The 20,678-nt window shown below is 41.0% G+C and overlaps 1 protein-coding gene across 1 annotated transcript in view; it reads left to right on the top strand.

Annotated features, from left to right (window-relative positions):
• Positions 1–20,678, top strand: part of SDK1 (sidekick cell adhesion molecule 1) — a 675,085-nt gene that overhangs the window by 484,287 nt on the left and 170,120 nt on the right. Inside the window, exons 8-13 of the mRNA XM_065411886.1 lie at positions 2,203–2,286; positions 8,064–8,258; positions 9,433–9,549; positions 9,827–9,994; positions 12,613–12,715; positions 14,459–14,635. Of these exons, the coding sequence (XP_065267958.1) occupies positions 2,203–2,286; positions 8,064–8,258; positions 9,433–9,549; positions 9,827–9,994; positions 12,613–12,715; positions 14,459–14,635 (844 nt within the window). The remainder of the gene's footprint in view (positions 1–2,202; positions 2,287–8,063; positions 8,259–9,432; positions 9,550–9,826; positions 9,995–12,612; positions 12,716–14,458; positions 14,636–20,678) is intronic.

The raw sequence follows: 20,678 nt of genomic DNA, 5'->3' as shown, positions 1-20,678 counted from the left end.
CTCTTTTTCTTTAAGTGAAAGTTGAGATTCTTATGTAATAACTTAATTGCAGGAGTTGGGATCAAATGTAACAAAATTTGCAAAAAAAGTCACAAGAGTTTGCAACTTTGCTACTCTTGTGTTTAAAGTTAAACATGTTCTTTTGCTGGATTGCAGAGTGCTCAGCAACTTGAATCATGACGTCTATGACCTGCACCGTAATCCTACAATGAGTTTGAATTTTATGTTCTGCTTTTCAATTTGTAGTTTAGAGTAGTGAACAAGACTTCGTATGCAATATATAAAAACTTATTATGTGTGTTATCAGACGGCATATAGCTGGGCATTGAGGATCAGTAAGGTTTACACATTTATATTATTAAAATGTAAGAAATTACTTGGACAGTTCAGTTTATTGCAGTGGTTCTCAAACTAGGGCCACTGCTTGTTCACTGAAAGCCCCTGGCGGGCTGGGCTGGTTTGTTTACCTGCCGCGTCCGCAGGTTCGGCTGATCGCGGCTCCCACTGGCTGCGGTTCGCCGCTCCAGGCCAATGGGGGCTGCAGGAAGGGTGGCCAGCATGTCCCTCGGCCCACGCCGCTTCCTGCAGCCCCCATTGGCCTGGAGCGGCGAACCGCGGCCAGTGGGAACCATGATTGGCCAAACCTGTGGACGCGGCAGGTAAACAAACCGGCCTGGCCCGCCAGGGGCTTTCCCTGAACAAGCGGCGGCCCTAGTTTGAGAACCACTGGTTTATTGGTTTTGCCTTGTAGATGAGTTTTCTAGGCAATTTCACACCTTTGCCCCCTCATTCTTTGCACAGACTTTGAAAATTGATTTGTTTGACTTTGTTTAAAAGGAATATAGAAATGTAACATCTGTAATGGGTCCTTACAGGGATACCTCTTCTCTACATTGGAGAGAACATTTTCTAGTGGTTAGAGCGGAGGAGGGGGGATTAGAGTCCTGAGTTCTAATCGTGGCTCTTTTACTGACTTGCTGTGTGGGTATGGGCATGTCACTTAACCTCTCTGCAAAATGGGGGTAACAACACTTACTATACCACCAGTGAGGTGGTGAGGAATAGTTAATTAATATTGTAATGTAATATACATTGGGATTGTTGTATGATTTTATTCTATTTATGAAAATAAGTAATGCCATACAATTAGTACTAAGTGTACCAGTCTGGACCGGGGAATTATTTATATGTTGTTGGGGTGGGGTTGAGATGTAGATAGCCTAAAGCTACCTTGGGCCATCTTTAACCCACTACACTTTTTCTCAAATATACTTGTATTCTTCAAGAGGAAAATGCACGGCAAAACATATCCCCTTTTCTGTATTTTCCACTCTTTTAAGAGGCAATCAGTGCATGGTGTTTGTGCTTAGTTATGCTATGATAGAATTGTAGTTATAATCAAATAAAATGCTTCTGAAAACAGTACTCAGATGATAATCACATTGAGTAAAGTATGACAGTTTTTAGTTACCATGATAATCACTGCAACCTTAATGCCTGTGGGACTTTGACGCGATACTCCTGAAATTTTATGCTGCATAGATTAAGTAGTTACATGACAGTGTGTTCTACAATTCCCCCAAGTCTAGTCTTTGTTTAATGCAACCTATAATGTCTTTTGTTTAGTCCTAATGATAAACTGTCGGTTTTGTTGGTTATTACTGCATGTTCGATTAAAGCATTAAATCTGCTTGCTTTTAACAAATAAAACTGTTAGGTTTTTTTTTAATATACTGTGCTTACTTTCTGATATAGGGTCACTGACATGGTATGGCACTTTATTTGACATGCTTCATGACTTCATGAGAAGCTGGTGTTTAGCTTAGATACTGAAGCAAACTATTCTATAAAATATTATGCTGTAAATATAAACCTTTATGAACCTCTTGGGATGGCCCTTCTAAACAGAATTAAAACATTCCATGATTCAAACTTATAAAATGAAAAGTAGCCGCTGCACTGAGTATTAATTTGCAGTGTGAAACCCTAAATATAAATTGGCATCGGCTCAGCTATCTTTGAAATTCATATTCATCATAGCAAAAAAACAACAAAAAACCCTCCCATGATCCCCAAACAGGAGATGAACTAGGCAGTTTGTATTATATTATATTAAATACAGAATTTGTGAGGAAACTATATTAAATTCTTTAAATCAACCTCAGTTTTCATTTTGTTGTTTATTTCCTTTCTATTCTAAAGAGCCACCCTATTTCACTGCTGAGCCTGAGAGTCGAATTTTGGCCGATGTGGAGAAAACAGTGGACCTCTTATGTCAGGCAATGGGTGAGTGCGCAGTACATAAAGTATATGAAGCTGCTTAAAAGGGGTACGAGCTTGGAAAAAATAAATGCACCCTCTGTTGAACAAAGCACCCAATACCAATTCCTAACAAATCGGGGTAGATTTCAGTGAGCTATGACCATTTACAACATCTGAGGAGCTGCCCCTTCGCCTTTAGAAAATTGGGCTGTTCTTTTAGTTTTGTTTTGTACGTGTGATACAAGTAAGTGGAATTTTGGTATAAGAGCTGGGTAACATTAATGCTGCTTGTCTCCTGGGCAAAATAGCCCCTGCTCCTTCCCTTCATGTTCCTTGCTTTAGAGGATACTTTCTACAATTGTAGTTGGCTAAAAAGGATTAAGGTCTTGAGCCAGTAAATTAACTGAAGTAAAACAATGGCTTTGGGACTCATAACTTGGGACGCCGCGAAACAATCAATAATTCCAATACTTAAACCTCCTTGTTGAAAATTATGGTGCTTTTACACTGAGTAGAAATGTCAGTTGCAGTAATGTTCAAGTGTAGTTACACTTCTACAGCAGCACTCTTTCTTTCCGTTTTTAATTGGAAGGTGTTTTAATGCCATAACAAACTTCAAAATACTTATAACTGGACTTAAAATGAAATGCTTTTTTCGATACAATTCCAAAGAAGCAGAAGCATGCCTTCTAATTAAAAAATAGGAAGCATCATAATCTAGTGATTAGAACAGTGAGCTGCAAGTTTCTAACCCCGAATATTATGTTCGACTCTGCCAATGAATTGACTTATGACCTTGGCATATCATTTAGCCTCTCAGTGCCTCAGATTCCCTATCCATAAATGGGGATAATAGTGCACACCCAGTAAAATGCCTTGAGGTCCTGAGATGAAAGGTGCTATAAGTGCAAAATATTGTCATTAAAACAGTTATATACACAAGAGCACTGTGAGAAAACTGTAAATCATTAACTATCTCAAATACTACTTTCCCAACACCAGCTGTTTTTGACAATATGAATGTTCTTTATAGCATGTTGTTGTTTCCATTCCCACTAATCCACCCCACCCCCTGCCTGTGCCAAATAAGGTGCTGCGGAGTGCTATCAGTTCATATTATGGTAAATATATTGGGATTTTTCTGTTTCCCAGATGAGATTCTCACCCAAGTAGCTGTTGTTGTTTTTTAAATCACACCATTAGCAAAACTGGCTATAATAGTATTTTTCTGAGATTTGTCAAGTGTGTGGTAAGCAAATAACTCGAGCCTCTCGACTCTCTGCCGTGCCCAATGGGAGAACTATCTAAAACCCCAACAGCTTGTCAGCTATTAAAAGAAAAAACCTCTCCTTGAGAGGTCATGCAGACCTCATGGTGCTTTCTGACTTCTCTTCCAGACCTACTCTTCCTTCCATCTAGCTCCCTGGGGAACTAGTGGGGCACACCTAAGCAGTCTTATGGCCTGGATCCTGTTTGTGCAGTGGAACCCTCTTATAGCCAAATCAATTAATATACCTTCAATGTGGATCCAGTCCATGGACAGCAAGGCAGTTCTTCTGCCAGAGTCTTGGTTAGCTGCATAACAGGCATGCAGAGGGACTCCTGGCCACACGCCAGCTCAATATAAATTAGGAAAGAGCAGGGATTAGAGGCACAGGAGTGATTGGGGAGACACTAGATCTGTGATTACACAGATCAAGCTGCCACAAATCCTTAAAAAGAGGTTGCTGCTCCTGTTCCAGCTCAGCTGCCCTGTGCCTTGGCCACAGGTATGAAGGTGGATTTGACTTCACCCAGCTCCTGTGGAAGTCTCTGCACAAAGCCCATTTACTCAGCCTTTGCGCACTGTGAGTGTGAGAGACGGATTAATTTCACAGTATAAGTAGCGATTAACTATAAATAAAATTGCAACCTGCACAGACTAGCTTTTTACTTCCTCATAAATGGAATTTCAGTATATCCAACTGTACTGTAACCAGGCTGGGGTATATATCTCTCAGCAGCCATTGATGCTTTGTACATTTTCAATGCACTTTTTTTATCCTGTTCCTTATTTACTTATAGAAAGCATGGAGCTGCAGGCCGCATTGGTGGTGTCATGGGAGTGCAGTTAATTGGACAACAGTTCTACCTGTGTAGACAAGTAGATGGAAGAATACTTGTGGGACACGGCAGCCCACTGGGAGATGGTGGTGCTATAAAAAATAAATAACAAAAATAATAATTTAAACTTCTCTAGTCTTTAATCCATGATTCCATGTACAATTGCTACAATTCAGACTATGGCTATAAGATAGTTAAAGATTGTTAGCCCTATTTACAGGTGGGGAAACTGAGCCACAGTATGGTTAAGTTACTTGCCCAAAGTCATATAGTGAGTGGTAAAGCCAGGAATGAAGTCCAACTTTTCTGGCTCCCAGTCTCCTCTCTAACCATTAGATTAATTTTCTAATCTTGGTAGAGTGCTTTGGAAAATGTATGGCACTCTATAAACGCTAAGTATTATGATAATTTTATTTTATGAATCTTTAGATCACACTGCATCCCCTCAAACAGCAAGGTAGGACCAAGGGTTGGCAAAATGCCTACATGGAGGAATAAAGATCTTTAAAATGTTTCCTTCTCTAGATTTTCCGTTAGGACGGATCAGGGAGAAATAAAGACAAAATTCATAATTGTTTTTGCTATTTTTAAAATTTTCATTGCAAAATGAAAAAAGGGAATTTTGTACAATTTTAGAGGCAGTTGTCTCTGGGAAGATCACTAAAAGCCCAAGTGAATGCTATTGACAGGCTCCTAAATGCTTAGATAAGATCCTTGTTTATCCATATGAGATAAGATTCATAACTGGGGGGTAGGGGAATGTATCCATGGCTGAAACATAGGAAATAAAGAGATGGTAATATTCATTTTATCAGCTGAGTTAGTGATGGAAAGGTGTATTTCACAGTGATTATAGGATTAGGATTTTTTTGCTAATATTGTTAGTGGGAAGGGATTTGAGAAATGACTCTAATGTTAAAGGTAGGGGTCAAAGTATTGAATGCCAGGTTTCATTATCTGAATGCCCATCAAATCTAATGTGTGGGAAAATGGAGTTGTTATTATTTAAACTTGAAATCATTTCCAGCCTCTTCCATATCAGGAGGACTATTCCATTCTGTTTCTTCATTACTCAGTGATAACTTGTATTTGCCCAGGGGATTTTCAAAAGATGAATAACACTCTCGCACTGAGAATTCTGAACATTAGAGTTTATACTAATTTTGTATATGGGCTGTTTTGTATATGGGCTGTTGTATGAAATTGAAATTGTGCCTGTTGCATGGTGGTACACTGCATCTATTCATATCAAACACCACACACTGTGTACAGTGGATTTCTTTCTGAGATGATTATCGGCTTCAGAGGTGATTTTGGCAACGGATGCATGTTTGTATAAATAACATTAGGATGAATCAAATATTCTTTTTCTGCTACTTCTTATTTTTTTTGTACATTTTTATTTGGGTAAATATAACTTTGTCCACACCCAGAGGATGAGTAAAATTGAAAGGAGACACAAATTGATATGTCATGTCATATTAGTAACTTTGGGATTTTCAAAATAATGGTAATATTGTGCTCTTCTATAGTGCCTCCCATCTGAGGATTTCAGTCTGCTAACATTAGGGTGAAATTCACTGCCTGCCCAAGGCTCTATGCATCCTAAGGGCTTAAATGAGGCAAAGGGCCTTCACTAGAGTGGATTTCACTCATTAAGGAATTAAACCTCACAACTGCCCGGTAATGTAGGTAACTACTATCCCCACTTTACAAATGTGAGACACAGAGATTGCTTGGCACCTCTGAAAATCAGGCAACTTCAGTTCCCATTGACTACTTCAGTTGCCTAGATATTATTGTGATGGGTGCATTAGAGATATATAAGGTAGACAGATGGATGACAGACACAGACTGTAATGGGGTCTACAAACCCCATACCGAGTATAGATGGGGGAGTTGTGGGGAGGAGAGTCTCTCCTGTTTATAAGCAAACAGCCTAATCATACCCTCTTGCAGCTGCCAGAGCTGCCAGTCATGGAGGCAGGCACCCATAGCTGCTACCAATAGAGAAAACAAGGCCTGCTATAAAGAGGAGAGTGAAGAGCTGGAAGCGGAGGCAGAAAGATCTGGGGGGTGGCAAAGAGGTGACAATGCCACCTTTAAGAAAACAGCCAGGCAATTGCAGGGCCTAAAATTGAAGGACTGATAGACTTAATTGGCGGTGAGAGTCCAGGAACTGACCTGACCGAGAACAAACTAAGGAGGGCCAGTCAGGAGATGCAGAGATCTTTCGAAAGACCACACCAGGAGACAGTGACTCTTACCTTACAATCAGACAGTGGTTCAGATCCTGGGCTGAGTTCCAGCTGTGCCTGTAAGCTCAACACAGCTTGTGGTGGAGACTAGGGGTGGGTCAATGTCATTTAAGCATTTATGCCCTCCCAATCTTGGGGTCATCCAGTTCCATCATAAATTAAAGCAACTTTATGGCTGCTTTACTTTAGGCCCTTGGGGGCTGTTCAGGAAGAGCCAGGGACTGCTGGAGTGGGAGGACAATGCAGGGATCATGATGGGTGGCATAGGAGCTTCTATGGCTACCCTACACCACTGAATAACTCCACTAGAAAGGGAAAATCCTCCACTGGCCCGAACTGCTGAATTTACAGTCCCTTTTGTGCAGCAGACTGGTGTGAAGTGGCTACAGCGTAAGTGAAAACCTGTGCCAGTATTTCTATATATGTGCATGCAAGAATAGAGTAATACAAAGTATGAGACGTTATTTTTAAGGTAGGATTTCTGTTTACATTTTGGTTTGCATTAATGCACAAATGTTTCAACCACAGGTGAAGTAGAAAATGAATCAAAATACAAATTTTAAAACAGGCTTACTGAATACAATATGCTGCTTGTACATTATCGCTTAAAGATACACTGCCAGTTATCATGAAAACAGGGCCGGCTCCAGCATTTCTGCTGCCCCAAGCAAAAAAAAAAAAAAAAAAAAGCCGCGATCGCAATCGCGACCGGCGGCGGCAATTGGAGAAAAAAAAAAAAAGCCGCGATCGGCGGCGGCAGTTCGGCGGCAGGTCCTTCGCTCCTAGAGGGAGTGAGGGACCTGCCGCCCCCAAATTGCCTCACATGCCGCCCCTCTCCCTTGGCCGCCCCAAGCACCTGCTTCTTAAGCTGGTGCCTGGAGCCGGCCCTGCATGAAAAGGATTGTTAAATTAAGAATTAAAATACCTATTACAGTCACTTCAGCATTTCATTGCTAATGTGTAATTTGCCATTTTCTTTTAATTTTGACAACTTGACTGTAGCGGCATATAAGATGAAACTACACTATAGGAATTTCTATGTCACAGTATTGCTATGGTTTACAGTTACAGGATTTTGGTTTTAATCTAACATTTTGTTTTAAAACATTTTCCCCAAAGTGTGGTATGAAGTATGATTATGAGGAAGAAAACATGATAGGGTTATCTCCACACACTATCATTATTTGCTGTTTTTGTCATCACGCTTTCTACAGTATCTTATTGTCGTTGATAACATGATCTGTATTCACCATTGATCAAACAGTGCTTTTGTACAAATATCTATATATTTATACATATTTTGGGTGGGGCAAGTTAGGCTATGTAGGGCTCAAATTTGTGCTCAGATATTTGACTATAACATTGCTGTGTACTTTGATTGTACAGAGTTTTCGGTGGTCTGCAAAGAATAATAGTGAATTGGTTTTGTTTGATATGTAGGAGTTCCCGTTCCCACTCTAGCCTGGTATAAGGACTCTGTTCCTATCAACAAGCTACAGAATCCTCGTTACAAAGTGCTAACGAATGGGGGGCTGCAGATCCAGGGACTGCATCCTGATGACTCCGGAATCTTTCAGTGTTTTGCCAATAATAAAGCTGGAGAAATACAGACCCACACCTACCTGGATGTAACCAGTGAGTACGGAACTATGGTAATGATTAATGAGAGCAATGTTCCCATTTCAGATAATTGATTGAAGGGCCACAATCATTTGTATAGTCTTCTGGACAGCTTTGTGGGTGCAGTGGATTGATTCAGATTGATTGAATTAAATCTATAGAGGCAACACCTGCACTTCCATAACCTTGTAAGTGTTCTAGAGCTAATGCATTCACTTGAGGCTTGATCCAAAGCACGTTGAAGTCTATGGAAAGACTGTCATTAATGTCAACGGCCTTTGGATCAGGCCCTTATTGCTACATTTTTTAAAAAAATAAAATTTTGGGGGAAAAATTGGGCTCTCTCTCTTCCTTTTAGTTCTATAGTTGAGTTTTCCTTTTCTAATGCTTTATATAATTCATGCTACTGTTTTATGATAAAGGATGACACTTTAGGTAGATTTTGCTTAGGGGGGAATAAACACACATAAAGTCAGAAGTTCCAAGTTAAACATATTTTTCAACAGTAAAAACCAAGTTAAATGTTGTAGTTACTGAATCACTCTGCCGTCTTATTTGTTGGAAAAATTCCATGGTTGCCAATGTAATGATTTTTTTAAGCTCAAGGACAATATACAAGTACTGACCAGAATTCTTTGGGCTTTAGAAAACAGATCTGCAACAGTTCGATATCTATGTGGGAAGCGGCAGTAAAAAAAAAAAGTAATAAAGTGCAACTGGGGGAAAATAAGAAAGAAAAAACTTAGACAATGTATTGAATGAGAATCAGATTCTAACTATTTTTGGCTGACATTTAACTTTTAAAGTTAATGTCATTCTCAAGTTGCTTTTCATCTTAAAGAACTCTGTATTATGAAGATGAAAGCAAATAGTTTTGTTTATCTAGATTTCTGTATTCCCCAAAACACTAATTTTACACCTTTCCACTTTTATCATTAAGATCTCTTGCTTGTACTTGTACAAGCACTGATAGATTTTATTTTCCGTTTAGGTAATAAAGTGTGTTAGATCATTCCTAGGAGATGAATAATGAAAGGTTACAGTCACTGCTGAAAGGTTTTTATTTATTAGTGTCATGTCCTTCTCCACGATCCGCTCTATAAAAGTGGAAGTAAACCACTCCAGGATGGTATTTAAGGGATTGTTTTGATAGGTGATCCCATGAATTTTTTTACTTTTTTGATTCCAGATATTACACCAACATTTACCCGACCTCCAATGGACATTACTGTTACAGAAGGGATGACTGCAGTATTAAGCTGTGAGGTTACTGGGGCTCCAAAACCTGCCATCACATGGAAAAGAGGTAAACACTTATTCTGTTGTGAAACCATAGTGAATTCCTGCTCTGTTCTCCCCTTGAATACTTTGGGAGAGTCCATTCAGCATGTACTTCTCTATTTTCTCTAGTTTGTTCTGTGCAAGAAGAGAATGGCTGTGTGTGTGTGTGTGTTCGTGCACGCGAGTGAGTGAGTGTGTGAGCACCTTGTGTGGTTTTGTTACTTAATCTTTTGGAATTTCATCGCTTAATTCATGCATTGCAAATAACAAGAGTCATGCCGTTTCCTCCTCCTATGTTTCAGGGAACCAGATCTTAGCCAGTGGCTCTGTTCAGATTCCCAGGTTCATTCTTCTTGAATCTGGTGGGCTCCAGATTACTCCCGTCTTCCTCCAGGATGCTGGCAATTATACCTGCTATGCAGTCAACTCTGAAGGAGCCCTGAACGCTTTCGCTATCCTGACTGTCTGGAGTAAGGATAATGCTTTGTTTTAAATCTAACATTAATCAAGGATTAATCAGTTTTTGGTGTGCTCTCAGGAAATTGTCAAACTATTATACAGCTCCATTTAATAGAAAAACGTGTATAAATTAATAGGAATAATGTGTCTATTTAAATAAATCTATCAAATTATCCGTTTTTGTGAAAGGATGAATATAAATTTTGTATATTTGGATAGCTATTCAGGATGTTTTTGCGAAAGAAACTAATTTAATAAAAAATTAGAGTGAGTATGATCTCACTTACACAGGTTTTACACTGGTGTAATTTCATTGGCGCTGATTCTCTGACAGGGAAAAGCAGCCCTAAAGCTGGCAGAGCTGGCCACTTAAGGATTCCCCCCTACCTAAAGGAACCTTCCAATGGTATAGAACCAGGGCAGGTTCCAGGTTTTTCCAAGCAAAAAAACCCAAAAAACAGAGTGCCGCCCCTTGAAAAGAGCCGCCCCCAAGGGCCGGAATGCCGCCCCTTAAGAAGTGCCGCCCCAAGTACATGCTTGGAACACTGGTGCCTAGAGCCGGCCCTGTATAGAACAGCCCTCATCGCTTCTGTGCCACCAGCTTCCTGACTGCTGCCATAAGTGATCCCTTGCTTACGTAGTTACCTCTGACAGCTGTTGACAGCCAATGCAAAATACATCAGGCTTCGGCTGCTCTAAACTGATTTGGGGATCAGCCTGGTACCAATCAGACTCAGGTTTGGCTTGCCCTCCACCACTACCTGGATTTGTACTGAGTATCCTCTTAGTTGGTCTACAGAGTCTGACCCATTGACTTCATCTGAGTTACTCCTGGTGTATGGGAGATGAGAGACATTCCCAGTGGGGGAAATCCAAGCTACAAGTTAAAAAAGGGAAGGTTTAATATGTTGCCGTTAACAGCAGGGAAAAAAAAATCCTGAGTTGAGAATAAAAATCCTTTTTATAAAAAGTATATTGCTCTCCTCTCCTTCCCTCTCTTTGAAGTGCAGCTTAGGGACTGATTATCCTTGGGGCGGATGGTGCACATTTTACATCTATTCATCCCCAAAAGAATGTAAACATTCCACCTTATGATCTTGAGGGTATCTGTGGAATATACTGGCAATAAATGTAATGCAAGACACACTTGTCATATATGGATGTCATATTGATATTACTGACTATGCATATGGTTTAAGTATTAGAATGTGTACTGCCTTATATTCAGATATATTTGATGGAGCACAGCAGGGGGTCTCCATTATAATTCATTTCTCAATGGATCAAATACCTGTAATAGATAGGGACCCTGTTCATTTTTTCTCTCTTGCTAAACTTTTATGATTGAATATAACCACACACTACATGTACAGCAATGAGAACTCCATTACAGAACTAACCAGCTTACACAGGTACAGTAGAAATAATACTGACATAGTACATGGTATTAGTAATATTAGACATAGTGCATAATGATTGTAATGTTGTTGTAGCTGTGTTTGGTCCTAGACTATTAGAGAGACAAGGTGGATGAGGTATGTTGGTGAGAGAGACAATAGAGCATACATAGAGCTTTTCTTTTTTGTGTAAGCTGAAAAGCTTGTCTCCCTGACCAACGGAAGTTGGTCCAGTATAAGATATTACCTCACCCACATTGTCTCTAATAGTATGATATCTCTACTTGTACAGATCTGATTCAGTTGGTCATCTCTTGTACACCTGTGATTTCTCATTTGTTATGGGTTATCATCTCTACGAGAATTTGGGACTGCATTCCTTTTATCCACCCATCTTCCACACTTTACTGTCTGTCTGCCTGTTTTAGCTGATGATATGAGCTGCCACCACCTCTTTGCTGAGCATAATAGAGCTCTTTCACATTTGATCTAGTTGCTATAGTTACAAGCAATTATTGTGTTCTGTGTCTCCAGAGGTGTTTGAATGAAGATAGTTTTGCAACATTTGGGAAAACACCTCTTTCTTATGAGGAACATTCACGCTCCTTGAAACTGCTCCTCTTCCACCCTCATTGCATAGGTTTGACGGGAGAAGGTGCCATTTACATTTTCCTGTTTCTGAATAATTTTCAGAGTAGCTTCTTCCCTTGCACAGTTTTTGACTCCAAATAGCATGCCTGGGCTCCTGAATAACAATATATTATTGTTGACTTATAGGCACCGTAGATGTTCTTGGCACTTTATGACTTTGGGGTTGCCAGTAACTGGTTGCAGCAAAGACAACAAATAACATTTAGTACTCCTCTAGCGCTTTTCATATTCAAAGCACTGCCCGCAGATTAGCTAACTAAAAGCTGCTCATGCTGGTGTCCTCTGCTGCTTCTCTAAAGTCTCTTCATCACATACTTAGGACCTCACCTTTACATAGTTAAATTAGACTGGGGGGTGCGGCGGGATCCACATAAAGTAGTGGTAAGAGTGTCCTGCCTGTTAGATTTAACTACTGGGCAACCTTCCATATGCCATTCAGGGAGCTTCACGCTCACACTCCCATTGCCAGAGTGAAAGAGAGCTTCTTGCTCAGAGTGATGAATAACTCGTTCATTGCCCTTTGAGAAAGACCAGATAAAAGTCTGCAATTTTACCTGAACACTGGCTTCTGTTCTTTTCAGATCGCACTTTTATTGTTCACCCTCCTGAAGACAGCACTGTTATTAAGGGAACCACAGCCACTCTACAATGTGAAGCAACTCATGACCCTAGAATTTCAATCAGGTTGGTGGTGTCCATTATTGTTTGTGTGGCTTATCTGAACTTAATTTTACAAACTATCAGAGTGTCATTAGGTGAGAAGTTTCAGGATCCCAGATTTCAGCATCAAACCCTTGATTACCTCATCATAAGATTGTAGACTGCATCATTAATCACATAAATTCCATTTTCTACTTCAGTCTTATGTATTATTTACAATGAGCTATGTTCCACTTCATGACTTCAATACAGCCTTCCATGATTTTACTGTCAAGGTTAATACACTATCAATAAAACCAACTTGTCAGAAGCTGCTACTTAATGAGAGTAAAGCCCAAAGGGATCAAATAGGACTTCAGAAGTGTTTACATTGGGAGTGCTGAAACTCTAGGAGGGGGGCTGTCCCCACTCTCTGAAACACTTTAATAACTAAGGGATAAATTCTCATTTAATTGAACCCTGTGTAATGGAGAGCAGAACTTGCCTCTAAACTAGTAGATCTGCACACAGAATTCAGAGGTAGCTCACCACTTTTAACAAAATGACAGCATTAAAATATGCACAATTTAAAGGCACCACACATGAATGAAAAAAGTTATTTGTGGCTTTGAGGATTGTTTTCAAAACGTTAGAAAATGACAGTGCAGAGAACCTATACAATTATGTAAACATTTTTAGACCATACTGGATTGTAGGGCTATGGGCTGTGTATACACATGTTGTGTAGCTGTATACATATATCTAAATCTACACACACAAGGCTAGATCCTCTGGCATGGCAGCCACTTTGCATTGTGTTACTGGTGTAATCTGGCAATATACCTGGCGTAACTAGCTCAGGGAGGATCAGTCCGTGTAAGTGAGATCCTGAAATCCATACACCAAACAGAGGGGCTCTTAAGCCACATTCCTTCCCTTCTGCTGTCATAAGAGTATGGGGGTGTGGCTGGAGAAAAGGGGAAGTCAAGGTGGTTCTATTTTACACTGGTACTGGGCTGCATTTTTGGCCCCTTTTGGTTAGAACAATAGGGTGAATGGTCTGCACCAAATATCAGCTGCATCAGGAGAGTGCAAAGGAGAGCTTTAATTAACCTTTGCACATATACCACCTCCTGACTGTCACTTTGTGCATTTTGGCCACACCCAAGGATCTGGCCCATAAACACATATAGTATAAAAATCAGAGTTGGGTAAATATTTGTGGAACATTTTTGCAGTATTTGCTTAAATTGAAAAAATGAGTTCACTTGGGCCATAACTTCCTTGCACCGCTTTTGTGTTCACTTTTTGCAAATATTTTTGTTACCGAGTATTTTTGTATGGAATGGGCTAGTGTTTGATATCACAGAGATAATGAGATGAGCCAGATGAAGATTCAATTACACTGCTTTTACCTAAGAATGTGTATTAAGTTACTTGCAGTACAGTACTTCATAAAGGCTTTACCAGCACCTGTTAAAGATGGCCTACAAAATTCACTCATAATTTTGCCACTCATGAGTAATGTACTCATTCCATATATCTATAGGGAATATAGATATATTCCATCATCTATACATTGTTTGTGTGTATCAAATTTTCTTTCTGGTCACTAGTCTAAGATCGAGGTCAGAAAAGTTTAAATGTCCTGAAAATATTTGTAGTGGTTTATCAGTTTAGTGCCATTTTGACTGTAGAATTTTAACAGCTGATATCACCTTGTTGTACAAATCTTTCTGAGCTTTCTTAGTTGTACTTGTTAACATTTTGAAACATTGTGACATCCAGGTATGTTTGGAAGAAGGACAGCATTGTAATAAACCCATCTAGCAGTTCCAGAGTTACAGTAGAGAAAGGTGGTACCCTCCTTATTAGCCAGACCTGGTCAGGTGACATTGGAGACTACACCTGTGAGGTTATTTCTTTCGGAGGAAATGATTCGAGAAAGGCTCGACTAGAAGTGATGTAAGTATTCCAGCTGTCTGGCTTTTGATGGCACATTATATTTGGTTTTTAATTCTCTTGAGCATTTTTGTACTGTTTCTTTCTATTACTTTTTAAAGAAAAAAGTTAAGCCAGTTCTTCTTGCTAATGACACTGTCTTAAGAGATCCTCAGTTTTAAATAAATAAATAAATATATGGAGATATACCTATCTCATAGAACTGGAAGGGACCCTGAAAGGTCATTGAGTCTAGTCCACTGCCTTCACTTGCAGGACCAAGTACTGATTTTGCCCCAGATCCCTAAGTGGCCCTCTCAAGGATTGAACTCACAACTCTGGCTTTAGCAGGCCAATGCTCAAACCACTGAGCTATCCCTACCCCCTTTTGTGTTTGCATGCCACAGTTAGCCCTCCTGGGAGACTGTGAGCCACCATGTATAGACATGTGTGCATGTTGTAGATGTTTTGAGAAATAGCAATAATAATAGCTCGGTTCCAGGGACTCGAGGTTATAAAAATGCATCTCCCAGGTTTTTTTTGCTTTCCTCACAACTCAACAGATCTCAGAACTGTTGGTCTCTGAAGCATTTTTTATTCTCCTGCTTGCTTTTCATTTCTGAATTTTCAAGTAAAGTTTCCTCAACCATATGCATTTCTCTGCTCTTAATGATAGTTTCTAAAGACCTTTAAGTGCAGTATTCTGCAAAAGGACTGTTTTTATTTTTTTTTAAAAAGGCATTGTGGGATTCTGTATCTTCTGTCTCTATCCCTTTAGATCAAATATGATCAGTTTACAAGTAAGATGTCTTTTTCCGTCTGACAGCCCAGCATATTCAGGCTATGGTCTGAAAATCAAACTGTTTTCTGGCTTGTGCATCATCAGCAATAATAGATAAATATTCTGCAGGCCAAATTCTGCCTTCAGTTTTACCAGTGGACCAAATTTTGCTTTCACTTACACGGATCTAAATCCAGAGTAACTTCACTGAAGTCAGTGTAGTGCAGAGAGCAGAATTTAGCCCATTATCTTAATTTAGGACAGAATTTAGTCCTGACATTGGTATTTAATTAACAATTCTGATGATGATGTGTGAGCCAGAATAGAACGTCCTTCATTCACCCTTAGATGTGTTGACTCTGTCTAACAGGAGTAAAATGCAATAGAATTGTATTGGTATCATGCAAGTCATAAGCTATGACACTGATGTATGTATGGAGCATATCTGTTGAGTACGAAGGTAATGTTTTTATATAGTCATTTTTCTGAGTTAAACTGCACTTTAGTGTAACTAAAATAGCATCTGTTTCTGCTGGTCACTCCTGATCATCTCTTAGAGAAGATTCTTATGGTTCCTTTTACCGTCTGGCTGTGTAATGTGTTCCCCTCTGAGATTTGCTACACGGAGCTCAGTTTTATATAGCATTACGCACAGTGCCAAGGCTAGATCAGATGCCCATTTTGAGAGAGCTGTCAACTTTCTCTTGTTAAATAAGCATTCTTCCGCTCTCCTCCTGGAGTGCATTTCTACTGCTGGGTAATCTCCAAGAGTGGGAATTTTTGAGGACCATTCGAAATATTCCCTCCACTCAACCATCTTCACTTTCCATTTATCCAGACTTCTCTGGAGCCTTTGTGGGCTTTGGCAATGTGTATGGTATTTTTTTGAAAGGTGGACAGGCGTGAGGGAGGAAAGCTGCCACATCTTTATAACCAAGACTTTGAAGCCGAGCTACAAAGCTGTGTTGACGTGTGTCACACTCCTGTGTCTTAAGTAATCTGAATAGTTCTCAAGTCTGCTCAGCAAAAGGCAGCTTTTTATGATGTGTTCTGGAGCAGCTGCACCATCAGATGCATTCATCCCCAGAGGACGGTAGGTGGTGTTAATGTCACTGCTCACCTCTGGGGGGTTTATCAATAGGGAACAGTGTTACACCCTATAGAACTCCTGCCAGTGGAAGTTACCTGAAAGGGGCACATCTCTCAAGTGTCCTGGGCCTGTCCCTCCCTGCAGCCCTGCCCACTTTCTACTCTGCTGGCTAGTTTTGGGTCCCCCTGCAGAGTGGAGCCCGTTGGCACTCTGTCCTCACTCCTTGAGGATATTCTGCTACTGATAGCCTATACCTTGGCTTCTGCCACAAGAATCCAGGGAATGGATCAGACCCAGTCTGTTTAGAGAACTCCAGTAACTGGCAAGTTACTCAGTTATACTTTTGAATGGTAATATTTTGATCTCACTGAGATAAAGTACTGCAAGAACACAAAGGAATGCTGTTTTTTGACAACTTGCATTAACATTATTTGGCTCAGTAGCACAAATCCACAAAAAATAGAGACCTATATAATACAATAGAAGTGAAACTGAGAAGAAAATACTTGGGAAGGAAATTCTTGAAGTAAAATTTAAATTAAAAACCAGCTGCTGTATGCATGACAAATCTATGCAATTCCCTATTCTCACAAATAATTCTTTTGTGGAAAATATTAAACATTGGATGTACATTCTCATCTGTGAGCATTCACATCAACGGCTTTGACCAATTGCTCAAAAAGAGGTTCTCAATCAGTGACAGACTTGAGTATTATATCTTAGTTAACTTTGCAATCTGCCAGAGGAGTTGCCTCCTTCCTCCACCCTGGATACCTGTATCTTTCCTCTAGCTCTGGGCAATTAGCAGGGGCGGCTCCAGGCACTAGCGCACCAAGCGCGTGCCTGGGGCAGCAAGCCACGGAGGGCGACCTGCCAGTCGCAGTGAGGGCAGCAGTCAGGCTGCCTTTGGCGGCATGCCTGCGGGAGGTCTGCCGGTCCCGCGGCTTCGGTGGCAATTCGGCGGCGGGTACCCCGAAGGCGTGGGACCGGCGGACCTCTCACAGGCATGCCGCCGAATCCGCGTTACCGGCGGACCTCCCGCAGGCATGCCGCCGAAGGCAGCCTGACTGCTGTGCTTGGGGCGGCAAAATACATAGAGCCGCCCCTGGCAATTAGAGGGTTATTTTTTTAAGTGTCAGGATCCCAACACAGGCTCTCAGGGCCAAGGGACAGAACAGGGGCAAACCTGAGCCTTAGGAGTAGCTGAGGAATTCATAGTCAGGGACAGACTGGGGTCGATATCAAGAGTCCAAGTCAGGTTTCGGGATCCGAGACAGTCCAAATCAAGCTGAAGTCAAGCCAGGAATCCAAGACCAAGGAGCAGGAATGGTCATCACGGCTACAGAAGATCTGTGCCTGACGCTTCCTGGAACATTCTATATAGTGCAGAGAGACAATCAGGAGCCATGGGGCTGCTGTAGGTCAAGCCATTAAGGTGGAACGTGCCATCATCTGTGTCAAGTGGGGGTCATGGAAAGTGGAGCACAAGGTGTTACAGCTGCTGTGGGTGGCAGCCTGGAGTTGCCAGCTGCCTGGTAGTTCTATAAGCCTGGGTTCTAGACCCATGGGGCCCTCCACTAAGGTGTAAAGAACACAAAAGCACTGAATGCCCATTGAAAGTCAATCAGTTTAAAGCCCATATTTGCCAAAGACTTTGTGTGACCCTGGGCCATTTAGTGTTTGTTTGACTCAGTTTTCCCATCTGTAAAAGGGGAATGTTACATAACACTAGTAGACCTCCCTCTGCTGAACTCTCACCAGGCTGCTGTGTTTGGCCTCCACCTCAATGGACTCCCTGTGCTTTAGGATTCCCTTGATCTGAGTAGGCTGCAGCCCTTTTTCTTTCTTTGGTGTCCTTGGCACATTGCCTAGGCACAGGAGCTCTGTCCGTTACCCCTTACAGAAAGGGGACCTTGAGGCCCAGCTGCTCTATGCACCAGGACCAAGTCTAACCTCCCATATCCCCTAATAGTATAAGCACACCCCCTCCCAGAATTCCACCCTTGTGGGCACTCTGGAGTTACAGTTCACCTCTTCAAGGACACATGATGGGTTCAGCACATAACATACAGACTTTGCAAAGATTTCTAAACACAATTACTCTTTGCTTTATCTAGCACAAGAAATATATAGTTCTAGACAAAACAATAAACACATGCTTCCCTGCTTCAGCTCTGACTACTATTTAGCATTCTCTGAGCATAGAGCAAAATCATCTAAGATCCACCCCCACTTTCTGCACGTCTTCTCCTCCTAATCATGAAGTGTCTCTCTCTCCTGTCAGAATGTTTCCTTCTCCTCACTTCCAAAATGGCTAGTGAGAGATCCTGCCTTTTATAACCTCCCATCCCCTTTGTCAGATGACCCTCTGCTTGGCCTTATCAGGTGATCAGAGTACCTCATCAGGTGATCCGTTGCTTAGTAACCTCTCCCCTGGAATTCAGACCGGAAAACTGGTGTGCCCTGAGTAGCAGCCAACTCTTTGTCCAACGGTGTGCCATTTGAATGGATGATTGTCAAAGTTAAATGTCCTTCTGTTATTAGCCTTGTGCCAGGTGCATGAATTTCTCCTTTTGCAAATTTTGGATTTTAGCTCACTATGGAGACAAAAGATAGCAGACAAGACAACCAAGTTCCACATTCAGAGTGGATTTTGAAGTCTGGTACAGATATACAGAAAATCCCCAATATCAACCACAATTCATAAGCTGCACATAGACAGATTCCCTGAATCGTCACAAGGAATAAAAAAGCTTCCTTCTCCAACCCTTTGTCGGTCTTGTCTATTTAGAATATAAGCTCTTCTAGACAGGAGCTATATGTATATGTGGTGCCTAACCTAATTGGTCCCCTACTGTGATGCAAATAATAGATAACATTAATTGGTGCAAACAGTACAGAGTGTCTTCCCTGATGCATATATCTCAGAAGTAAAAAGGTGTGAAAAGGGAGGTCCTAGAAAAACAGTGAAGAACTTGCTAAAGTTCAGCCAGAGATCACAGATCACCCATCAGTCCTGTGCTGGTGGTACTGGGGCACAGAAAGGAATTGCTATGTAGTGTATTCTCCATTCATTCATTTGCATGCTGAACTTCTATTTCTGTTGCATCCAAACTCATAATATCTGATCCTGAAAGTAATTGCAAGTAATAGAGCATGCCAGCTTCATTCATCTTATCTTTATAGTCCTGCCCAATAAGAAGATATACACAGAGGAAACTTCCCATTTTCCCATAGCTGAATAAACTCAGGGAGATCGGGCTGTATTTCTCCAGACATTAAGGTTTGCTGATTCCAACTCAAAAGTATCCTAAAGGTTCTTGATACATTTAAAGTATTCTATGTTAGCAATATCCATATCTGACATGACCTGCTGCACCATACCCTCCTCCCCCACCATTCATTTGAGGAATATTTTTTTGTTGAATGAATAAATGAATGTGACTGAGAATCATGGTAATACCCTACACTGTTGGGAAAATAAAATCTCCCCAAAGACCAAAATCTTTTCATTCCCCCCCCCCACTACAAAGGAAATTACTTGTTAAAAATTTAGGAGGGGTAGAAATACCTGTAATACAAAATAGACAATTTATATTTGGCAGCCAGTTCATCTTGCTAGCTTTAGTCCTTTCTCCAGAGTTTTCCACTTCCATTGTTCTTCCCCAAAACTGGAAAGCAAGGGACTGGAGCTAACCACTTACAGCAGATATCATCCTATGGACTTCAAAGTACTCCTAAGTATTTTCATTAGGAGTCACCTGTCGGGGAATTTTGGTACCAGATAAATAATGGTAGTTCTTAACAATGTGCAGTAACAAAAATCAAAATGACACCTAATTAAAAAGCCATTTGCTATGGATTCCATATCCCATGTCCTCTAATATCTTGGCAATCCCTTGCCTTTTCAGTCTGTGTGTGATGGAGCAGAAAACCTCACACCAGCAGAGAAGAGGTTAAAGGGAGCCAATAGGCCCAGCTAGCCCACCCTGCTATTCCTGCAGCCAATGCCAGGCCTGGAGGGGGAAGGGAAGGGGAAAACTCTCAGCTCAGGGCTGACTGGCGACGACACAGGATGCAGTTCCGAGTCTCTGCAGCCACGACAACCAATGAGAGAGGAGTGCTGCATCCCTGACTGGAAAAGACTGTTGAGGAAACTGGGGAATGCCCAGTAGTGATTGGACTCTATTTTCTTG

Source organism: Emys orbicularis, chromosome 10, assembly GCF_028017835.1.
Source record: "Emys orbicularis isolate rEmyOrb1 chromosome 10, rEmyOrb1.hap1, whole genome shotgun sequence".
NCBI classification, from domain to species: domain Eukaryota; kingdom Metazoa; phylum Chordata; order Testudines; family Emydidae; genus Emys; species Emys orbicularis.
Note: the sequence above shows the minus strand (reverse complement) of the source record. Positions and strands in the feature narration are given on the sequence as shown.